The following is a 16,997-nucleotide window of genomic DNA, read 5'->3' as shown; positions in this document are numbered from 1 at the left end:
ATGCTCAGTTTGTTCTTTGATTAAATTGTATTGCTTTCATCAGAGTTGGTTTGGTTGCACATGGAGAATAACGTCTTTATTCTGGGATTACCACTCTTAATAAATACACTTGCATATAAAGTAAGTCGTATCTCCAAGCATTTACTGGGGCACTGGTGACTTATACTGGGGCACGTGCCCCAGTAAATGGGGTCTAGCGACGCCCCTGGAGTCGGCTCATTATGGAATAAAAAATGATTGATTTTTATTTTATTTGACATTTTTGCATTTATGAGGAAAAAGTCTCGTTATGGATGTGACAGCTGTGAAACTGCCATTTGTGTAATTTTGGTAAATTAAATATAATAGTTTGAAACACTGACAGATCCATTTATGAGTATTTTTAAAGTACTGTACAATACCTGCTTACACAAAAAATGTAGAAACGGTTTCTCTATTTTGGTGAAAACTTAATTTTTCCATGGCAAAGTTGACATTTGCATGGAATTGCTAATATATATATATATATATATATATATATATATATATATATATATATATATATATATATATATATATATATATATATATATATATATATATATATATATATATATATTTATTTATTTATAATTCCAAAAAAAAAACACTTTTGCCTGACATTTGTAAATTGCGTCCTGTGCATTTGTAGATTAGTGTGCATTTGTAGATTAGTGTGCATTTGTAGATCTCTGTGGGTATTTATGGATTTTGAGACATTTCTGAATTCACGAACACTAATCCAAAAATAGATGGACTCCACCCACTTTCTACTTAAACCAATCAGATACCAATTACTTTTTGAGACTGATCTGACGAACGTGAGTGATTGGTCAAGACGCTCAGCGCTGAAAAAAAACGAAACTAAAACCAAAACCTTAAATATTGTCTCAAGTTGTTACACTGATGTCTTTTATTTTAGTTTCGTTCGTCTGCGTCCCTTTTAAAATGCGCTTGAGAAATGTTTTTCATCTAAATCATAGGTCTCAAACTGGATTCCTGGAGGGCCGCAGCTCTGCACATTTTAGCTCTAACTCTAATCAAACATCAGATCCGACTAAAGCTGCGGTCACACTAGAGTTGTGAGTGCGAAATTCTGTCGTATGGCGGTGCGAAAAGGGGCGGGATTAAACAAGCAGATTAGACATAAAAAAAAGCCAGTGATTGCTCCATATGTTTTAAATTTCTGTCCAGAGAGGTCATGTTTTGATCCTCGATTAGTCTCACGCAGTCAAGTGATGCGATTTCGCAGGTCAGAGTTCACCAAGCTTGAACTTTGCACCATAGCAACATGCGAAACTTGACGCATGACCTTGCGTTTCCGATCTGACGCATTCGCCTGTGTATGAATGGAAGTCTATGGGAGGAAAGCCCAGTGTGACCGCAGCTTAATCAAGATGTTCAAGACTATTATGGACTATTAAGCAGGTGTGAGTTGGAGGTGGTTGAAGCTAAACTGTGCAGAGCTGCGGCCCTCCAGGAATTGAGTTCGAGACCATTGATAAATATTAACACGGAGATCCACTGAACTAAAAAAAATACATAAAAATGGACTTAAGATGAAAATATAAATCCTTTGACTTGATTATGTTTACATTCTGTTACTGGAGAACATGTAATCTACACTCTGAGTGAATAGTTAACGATATATTACTACAATTTATTTTTTATGTGAACTGCCCCTTTAAAAGGAGAGTTTTTGTGTGTATCCATTGAGCTTGGCCAATAGGAAACAACTGATTGTCCACATAACCCCGCCCATGAAACGTTCACGTCCCTCCAATGTGAATATTTAGGTGGATGATATGATATAAGAGGTTCAAGTTCAAGTACAAAGAGCAAACTCTTACCAACCTTAATAAATAACAACCCTTCAGACAGACCCGAGTCCAGTGGTTTGGATCCGCAGAGGTTTTGCCTCGTGTTTTGTGTCTCACTGAAGAGCTGAATAATGGCAGACGACAGAGAAAAGGCGACGGATCAGATGAAACTGTGGAAGGAGGGTCGCGGTTCCCAGGTCTGGTGCAGAATTAATCTGTTGAATATAATGTTGTGTGTAACATGAGATCAGATTTGAGGGGTTTAAACGGTTTTAAGTGTTTGCTTTAATGCGCAGTGCGAAATTGTGCCAAAGGTCGCAGGGCAATAACAAACAAACAAACAAACTCGAAACTCGATTTTAATATATTTACTTGAGTTTCATATGCAAAAAATGAGACTGAAATGTCGAGTTACTTTATATTTTATGGGAAATTCACACCTGAATAATCTACTTTTGTTATGATATGTCTTATTAAAACTGAAATGCTGGCTTATATTGAAATATAATCTCAAACAATATCAGTATATCAAATAATGGCATACACATTAGTCAGATGTTTTCCCTGCGGTCTTCTTTTCGTGCATGGTGATTTGCTTAGATTTTTTTTAAGATTAACGAGTGAAAAACTCATACTTTTGCACAAGTACGTATAAGATTTGTTGCATAATTTCAGGTGAAATTTAACAGAAGTGGGTCAATGACATGCTTAAACGGAAGCAAGCCAAGAATCCGCCCCCTCCCACTACTCTCTAACGTGATTGGTCAATAGTGTGACCGACACCTCGCTCACCGAATCAGATTTTTCTAAACGCTTGCAAAAGTGGACAGTGAAAAGCTTTGCAAGGTCTTTCCCCTTTATTGACACGACAGATAACATTATTTACTTCTGCAACAGTTGAACTTTAACCAGATAAGTAAATAAATAACAATTATGACTGTTTAATCGCCGCTTTCAGATCAAACACCGAAGTTTTTTTTGGCAATGGAATTTTATATAATGTGATTACTTAAGGGACACGCCATGTTTGTTTGTTGTTAACTATCATCTATTAATACAACATTACAATATTTAAATTGAATAAGGTTAACATCATGACATGATTTGCAACAAATAACACACTGTAGAAGCCTGAAAATATGTTTTGTCCTGTTGATGATTGTGAAATAAAATGTTAGTTATTTTTGTGAGTTCATGGTCTCATATATAAAGGATTAACTCAACTATTCATAAGATGTAATGTAATTTAGTTTATTTACATGCAGTATAAAGCTGATTATAATTTTACATTCTCTCTGTTTTGTTTTCGTTTTTATATTCTCAGCGTCCAGATGTCCTGACCACTGGAGCCGGAGTCCCGATAGGGGACAAGTTAAATGCGATGACAGCAGGGCCTCGTGGGCCATTGCTGGTCCAGGACGTGGTGTTTACTGATGAAATGGCCCATTTTGACCGAGAGCGCATACCAGAGAGAGTCGTGCATGCTAAAGGAGCAGGTGAATGTGAATACAGTCTTCAGATTTTGTAATACAGTGCATTAAATATATATTAACTACTTAAGTATAGGATTGTGAGTTTTTTTTTGTGTGTGTTTGTTTGTTTCCGAAAGTCTTATTTTTTTGCTCATTAAGGCTTGGTTTATTTAATCAAAAACACAGTGTAGCTTTAATATTGTGAAATTTTATTACTATTTAAGATTATTTTCTATTTGAACGAATTTTAAAATGTAAAGTATCACTGTGATTCAGTCAGATTTGTGTTTTCAGCATCTATATTCCAGTCTTAAGTGTTTACTATTTATTTTAAAAATGCTGATTTGATGGTCAAGAATAGTTTTAGATTACTGATTCTGAAAACTGGTGTGTAAATCAAGTGCATTCAACAATATCCAGCCTGCACTACTGAAGGCAAAATTAGAAAATGCAAGTTTACAAAGAAGTATGGTAAGTTTGTTAACTGACTATAACACAAATAGACCCCAGTATGTTAGGATGCATGACTGTGTGTCGCAAGTTATAATGAGCAGTACTGGTGTTCCTCAAGGAACAGTTCTAGCTCCATATTTATTCACATTCTATATGTCAGATTTTCAATACAGCTCCAAAAATTGTCATTTACAGAAGTTTTCTGATGACTCTGCAATTGTAGGTTACATAAGAGATCATGATGAGAGTGAGTATAGGTTGCTTTTAAAAAGTTTTGCTGACTGGTGTGAAACAAACTGTCTTAAACACTAATAAGAGCAAAGAAATGATTGTTGATTTTAGTAGACGTCCATCACAAGCGGTGCCAGTAATTATACATGAGTCAGAAATTGAGATTGTTTCATCATATAGATACTTGGGTGTATATTTGAACAACAAGCTCGATTGGTCTGAAAATACAATTCAGGTGTATAAGAAGGATCAGAGCCGCATTCATTTATTAAGACGATTGAGGTCCTTTGGTGTGTGTCAGACACTGTTAAACTTTTTATGATTCTGTAGTGTCTTCTGTGATTCTGTATGCTGTAACCTGCTGGGGAGGGGGAGTGTTGGAGAAGGAGAAAAACAAATGAATTAAGCTTATATAAAGGGCAGGTTCTGTTGTAGGGTGTGCGCTACCTACCATAGAAGAGATTGCACATGATCGAATGCTGGACAATTTTGTCAGTATAATGAATCATGATAGTCATCCCCTTTTTGATACAGTCCAAGTGTGTGCACGCTCTTTTAGTACAAGATTAATTCAACCCTGGTGTTACAGAGAAAGATATAGGAACAACAGTGATCAGATTGTATCACCAAAGTCATACTATATAAATTGTGCTAAACTGAATTAGATATTACATATGGGCAAGTGTTTACTCGTTGTTTTTGGAACCAAGGTGTGCAGTATGAATGTAATTTTATTATTGTTTTATATACATGTAACTTATTCATCTATTTTTAGTATGGAGAGCTCTGCTGTGACATGTCAATTTCCCTTTAGGGATTAATAAAGTCAAACAAACTATTTATTTTAGTTTTTCAGTATTTTGTGTTGTAATCATTTTAAAGCATCCTTTCTGAATAAACTACATTTCTTGCAGAACGTCTAGTCAATCTCAGTCTTTTAAATGATAGAATAGTAGGCTGAAAGCTTAATCTTATTGGACGTACTGGCACATTACATCTGCGATCTGATTGGATACAAAATATGTTTATTTAGCTACTTATTAGCCACTACCAACATAGTAGCTATTCTTCCTGGGGTCCAACAAATAAAATTATAAATTTACATCAAATCATCATCAAAAGTAATACCCCCCCCCAAACAAAAAAACTATAGAAACGTATACCAAAAATAGGGACTCTCTAGGGCTTGTAAGTGGTTTTTAGTCTTAATGGCGTCCATTAATCTTTTCACAGGAGCGTTTGGCTACTTCGAAGTGACCCACGACATCACGCGCTACTCCAAAGCCAAAGTGTTCGAGCATGTTGGAAAGACGACACCGATCGCTGTCCGCTTTTCCACAGTGGGTATGTTTCACTATGAATATTATCGTAATGTTCACGGTGGAGTCTGGACTCCGGATGGATCGATGGTTTTGTTGGAATTAGAAATAGTGGTGTAACAGAAGTCAAGGCGCTCAGGTCTTTGAAACAAAGCCAGATGGTTTTGTAAGAGGGTAAAGAGCACATGCCAACAGGAATATACTTTTGCTCGCTCGAGGGCAAAAAGTAATGTGTTGCACCTTTGAACACTGGTAAATATTTATGTACAATTTTTATGTTAAATTTTCTGAGAGAAAAATAAAACATTTTTACCATGATTTACGGAAAACGTCTACTAAAAATGTCATTCAGTGTAAAAATGGTTTACAGCGTGGGAAATAAGTATTGAACACTTCACCATTTTTCTCAGAAAGCATATTTCTAAAGGTGCTGTTGACGTGAAATTTTCATTGGGTGTTGATCGCAACCAAAGAAATCCATATATGCAAAGGAAACAAATCTTAACTAGTTTACAAATGAAGTTATGTGTGCAATAAAATTAAATGACAAAGGGAAAAAGGACTGAACACATGAAGAAAGGCATGGAAAGCCCAGACAGCAGCTGAAATCTCTCGGTAATTATTCAGCATGCCTCTGCCCTTGTCATTGTAATTTAATATTCACTGCTTCAGTCCAACATCGGCATTAGCAGGATGATGAAGATGAAACTAGAGTGGACATTTCAGCAAGACAATGACTACGTTTACATGGACACCAATAATTCGTTTTAATGCGATTTAAGACAATACTCTGATTAAGAGTTAAGTCTGTAAACAGCAATTTTTGATTAATTTAATCAGATTAAGATCATAATCGATCTAAAGAGAAATCGAATTAAGACGTGTGGAGTTTGCCCTCTTTACCCCTACCCAGTCAGTGCAGACCACAGGCACCTGCATGATGAAATGCGGAGAGCTTTTTTCTTCCATTCAGCATGCGGTATGAAATTTCATTAAAACTACACTCTTCCAGCAGTTCATACTCATCCAGTATCTCGTTTGTCACGGAGGGCGAGCATGAAATATTTGTGAATGAAAGTGAAAGTGCCAAATCTGAATGTGGATAGCGTGGTGACGAAATGACGTTAATCGAATTATGTGCTATAACATGTAAAACGGGATCATGAAAGGAACATTCAAAAAGCAACCAATGTAAACACCTTACTCTTATTATTCTCCTAATTAGATTAAAGCAAGTAATTTGATTTCTGACGTCCATGTAAACGTAGTCAATGATGCAAAACACAGCCAAGGAAACTCTCAAATGCTTTCAGTTAAAGAAAATCAAGCTGTAGAATGGCCAAGCCAATTCCCTAATCTGAATCCAATAGAAAATATAAAATAAAGCTCAGATTTGACAGACGAGACTCACAGAACATCAAGATTTTTACACTCTGTTGAAGTCTTTTTGTTTTATTTTTATGTTTGGGTTTTTACCAAAATTTGGTTCAATACCATGTCAACAGCTCCTTTAGAAATATTATTCCCAGGAAAAAACATGACGTGTTTCCCCACTGTATATAGCAAAAATTCTTGTCAAGCATATTTCAACATATAAAAGACCATTTAAAGATCACAGTGCAGCCATAAAATACTCAATTATCATTTTAATCTTTGCACTGCTACTATTTTTAATCTGTTTGTTTCATTTTTATATAAGTTGTTATTTTTTAGGCTGAAAGACAATGTTACACTAAGCTTAGTAATGTTATTTGAAACATTGGATTACCCTTTACTTGCACTGAATATACTTTAAATCTCCATAGCATAACTTTCTCAACCTGACCCATTTATTTAAAAATTGAGCGATCCAAAAAAATGTTGAGACATTTAATTTTTAAAGATGAACACAGAGAAATCGTAACATTTGTTTATGGAAAGTACATTTAAAGAGTGAAATTGTATTTTTTTTAATCTTTTAATCATTATATTACATATACATACACACACACACACACACACACATATATATATATATTATAACATTTAATATAAGTGTTTTTAATTTTACAACACATTTGTTTTTAGTCTATTAAAGTCGAATGGTATAATGAAGTTAAATAGATAGTTCACCCGAAAATGAAAATTTCTGCCATCATTTACTTTCACTACAAAAGATATTTGAGTTTGAACACAGAAGATATTTTGAAGAATGCTGTTAACTGGCACCCATTGACTTTAATGGTAATTTTTTTTTCCTGCTATGCAAGTCGATAAATGCCAGGAACCAACATTTTTAAAATTATCTTCTTTTGTGTTCAACAAACGAAAGAAACTCAAAACGGTTTAAAACGACATGAAAGAGAATAAATGATAAGGTAATTCTCATTTTAGGGTGAACTATGCCTTTAAATGAGAAATGATGTGTCATGATCTAAAACCTGTTTGTTTGTTTATAGCGGGTGAGGCTGGGTCATCAGATACTGTCCGAGATCCTCGTGGTTTCGCAGTGAAGTTCTACACCGATGAGGGCAACTGGGATCTTACAGGGAACAACACCCCCATCTTCTTTATCAGGGATACGCTTTTGGTAAAACTCCCAATCGTCATGCAGCCTTAAAGCTGATTTATACTTGTGTGTCAAGCACATGCATATGGTTAGGCACAGCTTTCGCGCGATCGCATAGCCCTTGCCGTGGCTGATGCGTACCGGTCAAAAAATTTGACCACACATTGCAACGACACATAGCACAAGCTTTGTGATTGGTCCATCTGGTAGCTGTGATGAGTGTGGGCAATGCTGAGAGCCGCAAGCCCCATGGAGCGATTGTTTACAAGTGTCGAGTCCTGTGAAGGAGCTTCAGTTGGGAAATTTAGTTTTGTGTTTACCTTATGATTAACATTATTGCATGTCCGCCGGTTCCCGTCTCTGAATGAGCGAGTTTTAGCTACCTGTACATTTAAAGTAGCATTCAGAAAAACAAAACACCTACGAAGAAACTCGACTGAGAGGAACATAACCTACTGCTAGCTAGCGTTTCGGAAGTGCTATTGCAGAGCAACACAAACAGCGCGCAGATGTGTAAATACACTGCTACGCACAAGGCAGGCGCCGTGAGTCAAGCCGATCTCTCGATGCAGAAGTATAAATCAGCCTTTACATGTAGCACCATGAGTCTCGTTCTGATATTTACATGATATCTGTGTTTGTAGTTTCCGTCCTTCATCCACTCTCAGAAGCGCAATCCGCAGACTCACCTGAAGGATCCGGATATGGTTTGGGATTTTTGGAGCTTGCGTCCTGAGTCGCTGCACCAGGTGTGAACGCAGAAGATGGCCAGTTTTGTGTTTTCTTGTTCCTGTTGTCATAATGTCTCGCTCATGTTGTTTTCTGCATACATACAGGTGTCTTTCCTGTTCAGCGATCGAGGGATTCCCGATGGCCACCGTCATATGAACGGATACGGATCGCACACCTTTAAACTGGTCAATGCTCAAGGCCAGCCGGTGTACTGCAAGTTCCACTACAAGGTGCGTAGTTTGTGAATGTCCACAGATGCGTTTTTAAACAATGAGCTGAGTTTCTTTTCTGTTGTTGTCAATGGAATTGCTGTGTTTAAAATGCCTGCAGTGTAGCGAGCCACTGTAATATTTAATATATTGTGTGTGTGTGTGTGTGTGTGTGTGTGTGTGTGTGTTATAATATTTATAGTAAATTTACAGGGGTTTTTACTGTATAATTATTACTGTAGTTAATGTAATTTAAATAAAAATATTGTTTAATATTGCTTGATATTAATAAAAAATAATTTCTTACATTTTTATACAGCACTTTTCTGGGCACTCAACACATTTTTGGGGGAAAATCTCCTCATCCCAATAATATTTTGGTATATTCTATGATGTCACATAGTTAAACTCATTTTTATCCTCCAGACTAATCAGGGCATTAAGAATTTGCCTGTTGAAGAAGCGGATCGTCTGGCTGCCACTGATCCGGATTACTCCATCAGAGACCTTTACAACGCCATTGCCAATGGCAACTTCCCATCCTGGACCTTCTACATCCAAGTGATGACCTTTGAGCAGGCCGAAAACTGGAAGTGGAATCCATTTGATTTGACCAAGGTACCCATATACCAGAATGCACCTCAAAACACCAGTGCTTACAAACCTTTTTTTATTTATTTATTTTTTTTGTGTTTTTTATTTTAGTTATATATATTTTATTTATTTTATTTTATTTATTTCATTTATTTATATACATTTTTTTTTCATTTATTTATACATTTGTATTTATTTTATTTATATTTTCATTTTTATTTATTTATATTTTGTTTATATTTTTTATTTATTCATTTTTATCTATATTCATTCATTTTTATCTATATTTTTATATTATTATTTTTGTATTTATTTATATTTTATTTTTATTTATTCATTTTTATTTTATTTGTATTTATATTTATTTGCTTATAAATAAATACAAATAAAATATATATAAATAAAATATAAGCAAATAAATATAAATACAAATAATATATATATAAAATAAAAATGAATAAATTAAAATAAAATATTAATAAATACAAATAAAATATATATAAATAAAATATATTTTATTTTTTCCTTTTTATATTTTATTGATATTAATTTTTATTTATATTTTTATATTTATTTTATTTATATTTTATTTATATATATTTTATTTGTATTTATATTTTATTCCTTTTTATTTATATTCATTCATTTTTATTTATATTTATTTTATTCATATTTTATTGATTATTATTTATATTTTATTTGTATTTATTTACATTTAAATTTATTTATTTTATATTTATTTTTATATATTTATTTGTTGTAATGTTTTTTAAGTTATGTAGTATTTAAGTTAACACTTGTTTTACTTGTTTACACTTGCATCAACTTACATTTGCATCAATTCATAGACTTGATGAAAGTAGTCAAATTAAATTATTTTGCATGTCCATCTCTTGATGTCTGTATTTCTCAGGTCTGGTCCCATAAAGAGTTCCCTCTGATTCCTGTGGGACGTCTCGTGTTGAACCGAAACCCTGTCAACTATTTCGCAGAGGTTGAGCAGCTGGCATTTGATCCCAGTAACATGCCGCCCGGTATTGAGCCCAGCCCGGACAAGATGCTGCAGGTACGTTTGTACGACTCTGTTACAAAACCTATTAAGCAACATAACCAGACACATTACATAGCTCAGTTTCCACAGGGTTATAGTGCGCAAAGGATGTTGTTGGCTATTAATGCACTTAAACTGCGGTTAGTTGTAATAGGAGTCCTGTAAATCACTTCAGATTAAAGCATCAATGAGTAATAAGTAATTACAAGAATGACTAAATACTGTAATTACTAAATTCTTTGTCTGCAGGGGCGTCTTTTCTCCTACCCAGACACACATCGACATCGACTCGGAGCTAATTACCTCCAACTACCCGTCAACTGCCCGTACCGCACACGCGTGGCAAACTACCAGAGAGACGGACCCATGTGCATGCATGACAACCAGGGTGAATGACGCACACAGCAAACATTTGATTTCAGTTACTAGGTAGAGTTTTGAGTTGGACATGGTATTAGTCTCACTCAGATTAACAACGCAGGATGAGGATGAGTAACCTCAAATGTTTACATTTCATTGGTCTGAGAGTTTTGTCGTAAACTTTTTTTTTTTTTTTTTTTTTTTTTTTTTTTTTCCTCTTTTCAGAATTGTAGTACTTAAGTTTTATTAGCTGTCAGTAAATTATTTACTGTGCACAATTCTGGGTTTACATTCACATTATTTGTTGCATTTTGTGAGTTTATTTCTTGCAGTTTGTGATTTTACTTATCATAGTTTGATAAGTAATTTTTATGGGTTTGAGTATTTTTAACAGTTTGTGTTTATTTCTCTCATTTTGTGAGTTTCTTACAATTCGTAGGTTTCTTGCATTTTCTGAGTTTGCTTTTCGCAATTGCTAACTTGTTTACTACAAGCTTTTACTATGAGTTTACTACGCAATTCGTGAGTGTTTTTACTTTGCGAGATTTGTGTGTATTTAACTTTTTGCGCAATTCAGGAGTTTTTTTACTTTGCGCAACTTGGGAATTTTTTGCTTCGTAGTTCAGGAGTTTTTTTTTAACTTAGCAAAATTTGTGAGTTTTTTACTTTGCACCATTGGTGTTTTTTTTTTTTTTTTTTTTACATCACAATTCGTGATGTTTTTTTACTTTGTGCAATTCGGGACTTTTACTTTACGCAATTCGGGACTTTTTTACTTTGCGCAATTTGTGAGTTCTTACTTTGTGCAATTCGGGACTTTTACTTTGCGCAATTCGGGAGTTTTTTACTTAGCGCAATTTGTGAGTTCTTACTTTGTGCAATTCGGGACTTTTTGCGCAATTCGGGCGTTTTTTACTTTGCGCAATTTGTGAGTTCTTACTTTGTGCAATTCGGGACTTTTACTTTGCGCAATTCAGGAGTTTTTATACTTTGTGCAATTCGGGACTTTTACTTTGCGCAATTCGGGAGTTTTTTTACTTTGTGCAATTTGTGAGTTCTTACTTTGTGCAATTCGGGACTTTTACTTTGCGCAATTCGGGAGTTTTTATACTTTGTGCAATTCGGGACTTTTACTTTGCGCAATTCGGGAGTTTTTTTACTTTGTGCAATTCGGGACTTTAACTTTGCGCAATGCGGGAGTTTTTTACTTTGCGCAATTTGTGAGTTTTCTTACTTTGCGCAATTTTTTATTTATTTATTTTTTTTACTTTGCAACGTAAAAAACTCCAGAATTGCGCAAAGTAAAAAAAATTGTGCAATTCAGATTTTTTTTACTTCGCAATTCAGGACGTTTTTTTACTTTGTGCAGTCTGGGAGGTTTTTTTACTTTGCACAATTTATGACTTTAACTTCGCAATTCAGGTTTTTTTTTTTTTCTTTGCGCAATTCAGGACTTTTTTACTTCGCAATTCTGGACGTTTTAACTTCGCAATTTGGGAGTTTTTAACTTTGTGCCATTTGTGTTTTGTTTTTTTTACTTCGCAATTCGTGAGTTTTTTTCTACGTTTAGCAATTCCGGACTTTTACTTTGCGCAATTCAGGAGTTTTTTACTTTGCGCAATTTGTGAGTTTTCTTTGCGCAATTAGTTTTTTTTTACTTTGCAAAGTAAAAAAGTCCAGAATTGCGCTTTTTCAGATTTTTTTACTTCGCAATTCAGGACGTTTTTTAACTTTGCGCAGTCTGGGAGTTTTTTTTAATTTGCACAATTTAGGACTTTAACTTCGCAATTCGGGAGTTTTTTGCTTCGCAATTGAGGAGTTTTTTTATTTTATGCAGTTTGTGAGTTTACTTTCTGCAGTTCAAGTGATTACTTCTCACAAGTTTACACATCACAAGAGTATACTTCTTGCAAGTTCTGAGGTTCTATATTGCAAAATCTAATGAATTTAGTTTGCATATCAATTAAATTTTTTTGCTAGTTCTGAGTTCTCACAATCCCAATTTTCTTCTTAGAAATTTAGAATTTCAAATTTATAAAATACAATTATGATAAACTTGTAATTATGATACAAAAGCCATAACACTAAGATTACATTTACGTATTTGCAACCACCTTCAGTAAGCCTTGATCCTGTTGTCAAAAAGTTTGTTGAAAGATGAACAAGCGCCTGTTCTGTCTTGTAGGTGGAGCTCCAAACTACTTCCCCAACAGCTTCAGTGCTCCTGATGTCCAGCCTCGCTTCCTTGAGTCAAAGTTTAAAGTGTCTCCTGACGTGGCCCGATACAACAGCGCAGACGATGACAACGTGACCCAGGTGTGTTGCTAAACGTGTATCTTTGTGAAGACGATCTTAAGTATAGTGAGTTCTAATATGTCTCTCTCTGATCCGATCTGCAGGTGCGCACGTTCTTCACTCAGGTGCTGAATGAAGCCGAGCGAGAGCGTCTGTGTCAGAATATGGCCGGACATCTGAAAGGAGCTCAACTCTTTATCCAGAAACGCATGGTATGATCTTTTTGTTTTTGGGCCTGTGACCTTTTCAGGTCACATTAATGTTATGCAGGCTAGGGAGGCCTGGAAAACAACACACTGCTTGATTTTAGACTTAGGTGGATTTTTGTCATTTTCGCAGGTGCAAAACCTGATGGCTGTTCACTCTGATTATGGCAACCGAGTTCAGGCTCTCCTGGATAAACACAACGCTGAAGGAAAAAAGGTAGAAACATTCAGTCAGTCTCATACACTTTAATGTCTGCGGCAATGTAGAAACCGTATTTTGAGCAGAAAGATTATATTTTCTTGTAAAATATACTAAAGTCCATTTTTATTGGTCGCAATCTTTTATTTCCAACTTCATTTTTTGTTTTTTTTTAGTGTACATCCTGATATATAGCTGTCTAAAATATTTTTTACAAACTTCTCGCAGTTCGTGACTTCTCGCAGTTCGTGACTTCAACAGTTCGTGACTTTATTTCTTGCAGTTCGTGACTTTACTTTCCGTAGTTCGTGAGTTTACTTCTCAGTTCATGACTTTCCTTTTTGCAGTTTGTGACTTTACTTCCCGCAGTTCCTGACTTCTCGCAGTTCGAGACTTTACTTCTCGCAGTTCGTGACTTTACTTCTCGCAGTTCGTGACTTTACTTTCCGTAGTTCGTGAGTTTACTTCTCAGTTCGTGACTTTCCTTTTTGCAGTTTGTGATTTCCCGCAGTTCCTGACTTCTCGCAGTTCGAGACTTTACTTTCTGCGGTTCGTGACTTCTCGCAGTTCTTGACTTCAACAGTTTGTGACTTTATTTCTTGCAGTTCGTGACTTCTCGCAGTTCGTGACTTTACTTTCCGTAGTTCGTGAGTTTACTTCTCAGTTCATGACTTTCCTTTTTGCAGTTTGTGACTTTACTTCTCGCAGTTCGAGACTTTACTTCTTGCAGTTTGTGACTTTACTTCTCGCAGTTCGTGATTTTGCTTCTCGCAGTTCGTGACTTTATTTCTTGCAGTTCATACTTTTACTTTCCGCAGTTCCTGACTTCTCGCAGTTCACTTTAAATTTAGCAGTTTGTGACTTCACGCAGTTCATACTTTACTTCTCCCAGTTCGTGACTTTCCTTTCCGTAGTTCGTGAGTTTACTTCTCAGTTCGTGACTTTCCTTTTTGCAGTTTGTGATTTCCCGCAGTTCCTGACTTTATTTCTTGCAGTTCATACTTTTACTTTCCGCAGTTTGGGACTTTACTTCTCGCAGTTCACTTTACTTTCAGCAGTTCGTGACTTCACGCAGTTTATTCTTCTCACAGTTTGTGAGTTTCCACCAATTCCTAGGTTTCTTCTCACAATTCGTGAGTTTCTCACATTTGTTTTTTTTTTTTACAGTACTTCTCACAGTTTGTGACTTCTTGCAGTTTGTGACTTCTAAATATTAAAATAACTGAAACCAAAATAAAAATAAAACACACATTGGTACATTTTATAAAATGAACATAAATGACGAAAGAAATACTCAACCTTATGGTAAAATTAAAGCTAAAAATGTTAACAATAATAAAACACCCTAGTAATATTATGTTCAGTGACTTTAAAATAGAGAAGCTTATTCTACCATGGAGTAAAAGTAATAATATATTTTTTTAAATAACTTTAGACTTTTCAGCTGAACTTGTGGAGTGCTCATCAGTTTTATTCTTCTTGACACACATTTGATCAGAGAATTTTGAAAGGGAAATGTCTGATTGTGAGCTATAAACAATATAACAATTATATCAAAATTAAGCAAACGTCTTGTCAGATTATTTGTAATTACATTTATGTATATAGAAAATAACACTGTGTATGTGATTTTTCTTTCTCCAGAACACTGTTCATGTTTATTCTCGTGGTGGAGCGTCTGCTGTGGCCGCAGCTTCTAAGATGTGATTTAAAAGTGCCGTCCCGCTGCACACACACAGATTCATTCTCTTATAGAGTGTGATATAGTGTTATAATGCCTAATTCATTCCATATATGGTATAGAAATACAGACATATCTAATATGGCCAATTCACAACACAAGTGATCTTAGCAAAATCTTAGCAAATCTTAGCAAACTCCTTAATCATGATTTATGCCTTCAAGCAAAATGGAGGCCTTTGCATACAAAGATTTGAGCTAATCCAAACTAAATCAGCATATTTCAGTATCTTTCTGCATTTTGATTTGTGTGAAATGTAGAATAGGCCAAAATAATCTGAGAATTAAAGCAAGTGTGTTTAGTTTAAATGCTGTATGACACTTGATTTTTTTTTTTTTCTCTCTCTACAATTTATAAATACCTTGGCTACTTATGCAGTTTTTAAGCTGAATTAAGATGGAATGAATGCTTTCCGTCCTTTTTGCCTTGACTGAATATAATTCAGTTCTCATAATATGAATGTAACTCGTTTTGTCGTTTTCTAATTAATAAATGATAATATTTGATCTCATTGACTGAGTTTTGAATTCATTTGAACTCTTAGTTGCTACTTTCATTGTTTTCCATTTAAAATGTTCAAGAAATTCACTGAAAACTTGTATCTTTCTCATAAATTTTATACTCAACATTTAGTGGATGAAAAACTTTTGTCAAATTCAAATCCTATGTCATACACCGTATGATATGCAGTGAGATGCTTACACAACCACTCATGACCTTGACATAGCAACAACAACAAAAAAAAAAAAAAAAATAACAAGAGAATCTAAACCAAAGATGCCCGAAGCTTTTTATATGAAGGCCCAAAAGCAAATATCATTGAGAGGCATTGAGGGGCCGAAGGTAAATATACCAAACTATATTAAATTTAAGTTGCCATGGATAATTTCATAATTTATTTAATAATATTTAAAAATCAACAGAAAACATTACTTTAAATGGTATTAACTAATGCAATATAACTTTTTAAATGATAACTTATTGCAATAAGAACACAATCACATTTATAACGCAGTGGAGTTCAATGCTGAATACACTGGTCAAGCAGAATCTGCATTTGACTTGATTTGCTCACCAAATTCTCTGCATTGTCAGGTGACAGTGTGTACATTTAAACAAAATCTGATTCATTTACACCATTTATTCATTTTCTTTTCGGCTTAGTCCCTTTATTAATCTGGGGTCGCCACAGCGGAATGAACCGCCAACTCATCCAGCATTTGTTTTATGCAGCGGATGCCCTTCCAGCTGCAACCCATCTCTGGGAAACATCCATACACACTTATTCACATACACTACGGACCATTTAGCCTACCCAATTCACCTCTACTGCATGTCTTTGGACTGTGGGGGAAACCGGAGCACCCGGAGGAAACCCACGCGAACGCAGGGAGAACATGCAAACTCCACACAGAAACGCCAACTGACAAAGCCAAGGCTCGAACCAGCGACCTTCTTGCTGTGAGGCGACAGCTATACATACTGTGCCACTGCGTTGCCTTTACACCATTTAATTGAATCATTTAATTTCAGTCAGCTTTAATCAACAAAATAAACAAAGCATTACATTAAATTTGAATTGACAATCTCAAAAGCATTCCCATCATTCTCCATCTCTTCACAGATGAGATGGCGGGGCCAAATTAAAGGTTACCACTGGCTAGCACTAACTTTGGCCCACCAGCCCTAGTTTGGGCATCTCTGATCTAAACTATGTAGAAATAGAAGTTGTCCAATAGAAAATAAAAG

General features: G+C 35.1%; 1 protein-coding gene across 1 annotated transcript; it reads left to right on the top strand.

The window, feature by feature from the left end:
• The first annotated feature begins 1,803 nt into the window (after positions 1 to 1,803).
• Positions 1,804 to 15,759, top strand: cat (catalase). The gene is made up of 13 exons (XM_056451729.1): positions 1,804 to 2,035; positions 3,163 to 3,334; positions 5,228 to 5,338; positions 7,752 to 7,882; positions 8,506 to 8,610; positions 8,698 to 8,823; positions 9,229 to 9,420; positions 10,310 to 10,462; positions 10,697 to 10,835; positions 12,993 to 13,123; positions 13,207 to 13,314; positions 13,442 to 13,525; positions 15,152 to 15,759. The coding sequence occupies exons 1-13, from the start codon at positions 1,970 to 1,972 to the stop codon at positions 15,212 to 15,214; spliced, it is 1,581 nt and encodes a 526-aa protein (XP_056307704.1). The 5' UTR covers positions 1,804 to 1,969; the 3' UTR covers positions 15,215 to 15,759.
• Positions 15,760 to 16,997: the final 1,238 nt, after the last annotated feature.

Source organism: Danio aesculapii, chromosome 25 (genome assembly GCF_903798145.1).
Source record: "Danio aesculapii chromosome 25, fDanAes4.1, whole genome shotgun sequence".
Lineage (NCBI taxonomy): Eukaryota > Metazoa > Chordata > Actinopteri > Cypriniformes > Danionidae > Danio > Danio aesculapii.
The sequence above is the reverse complement of the archived record's forward strand: the minus strand, read 5'-3'. Positions and strand labels throughout refer to the sequence as shown.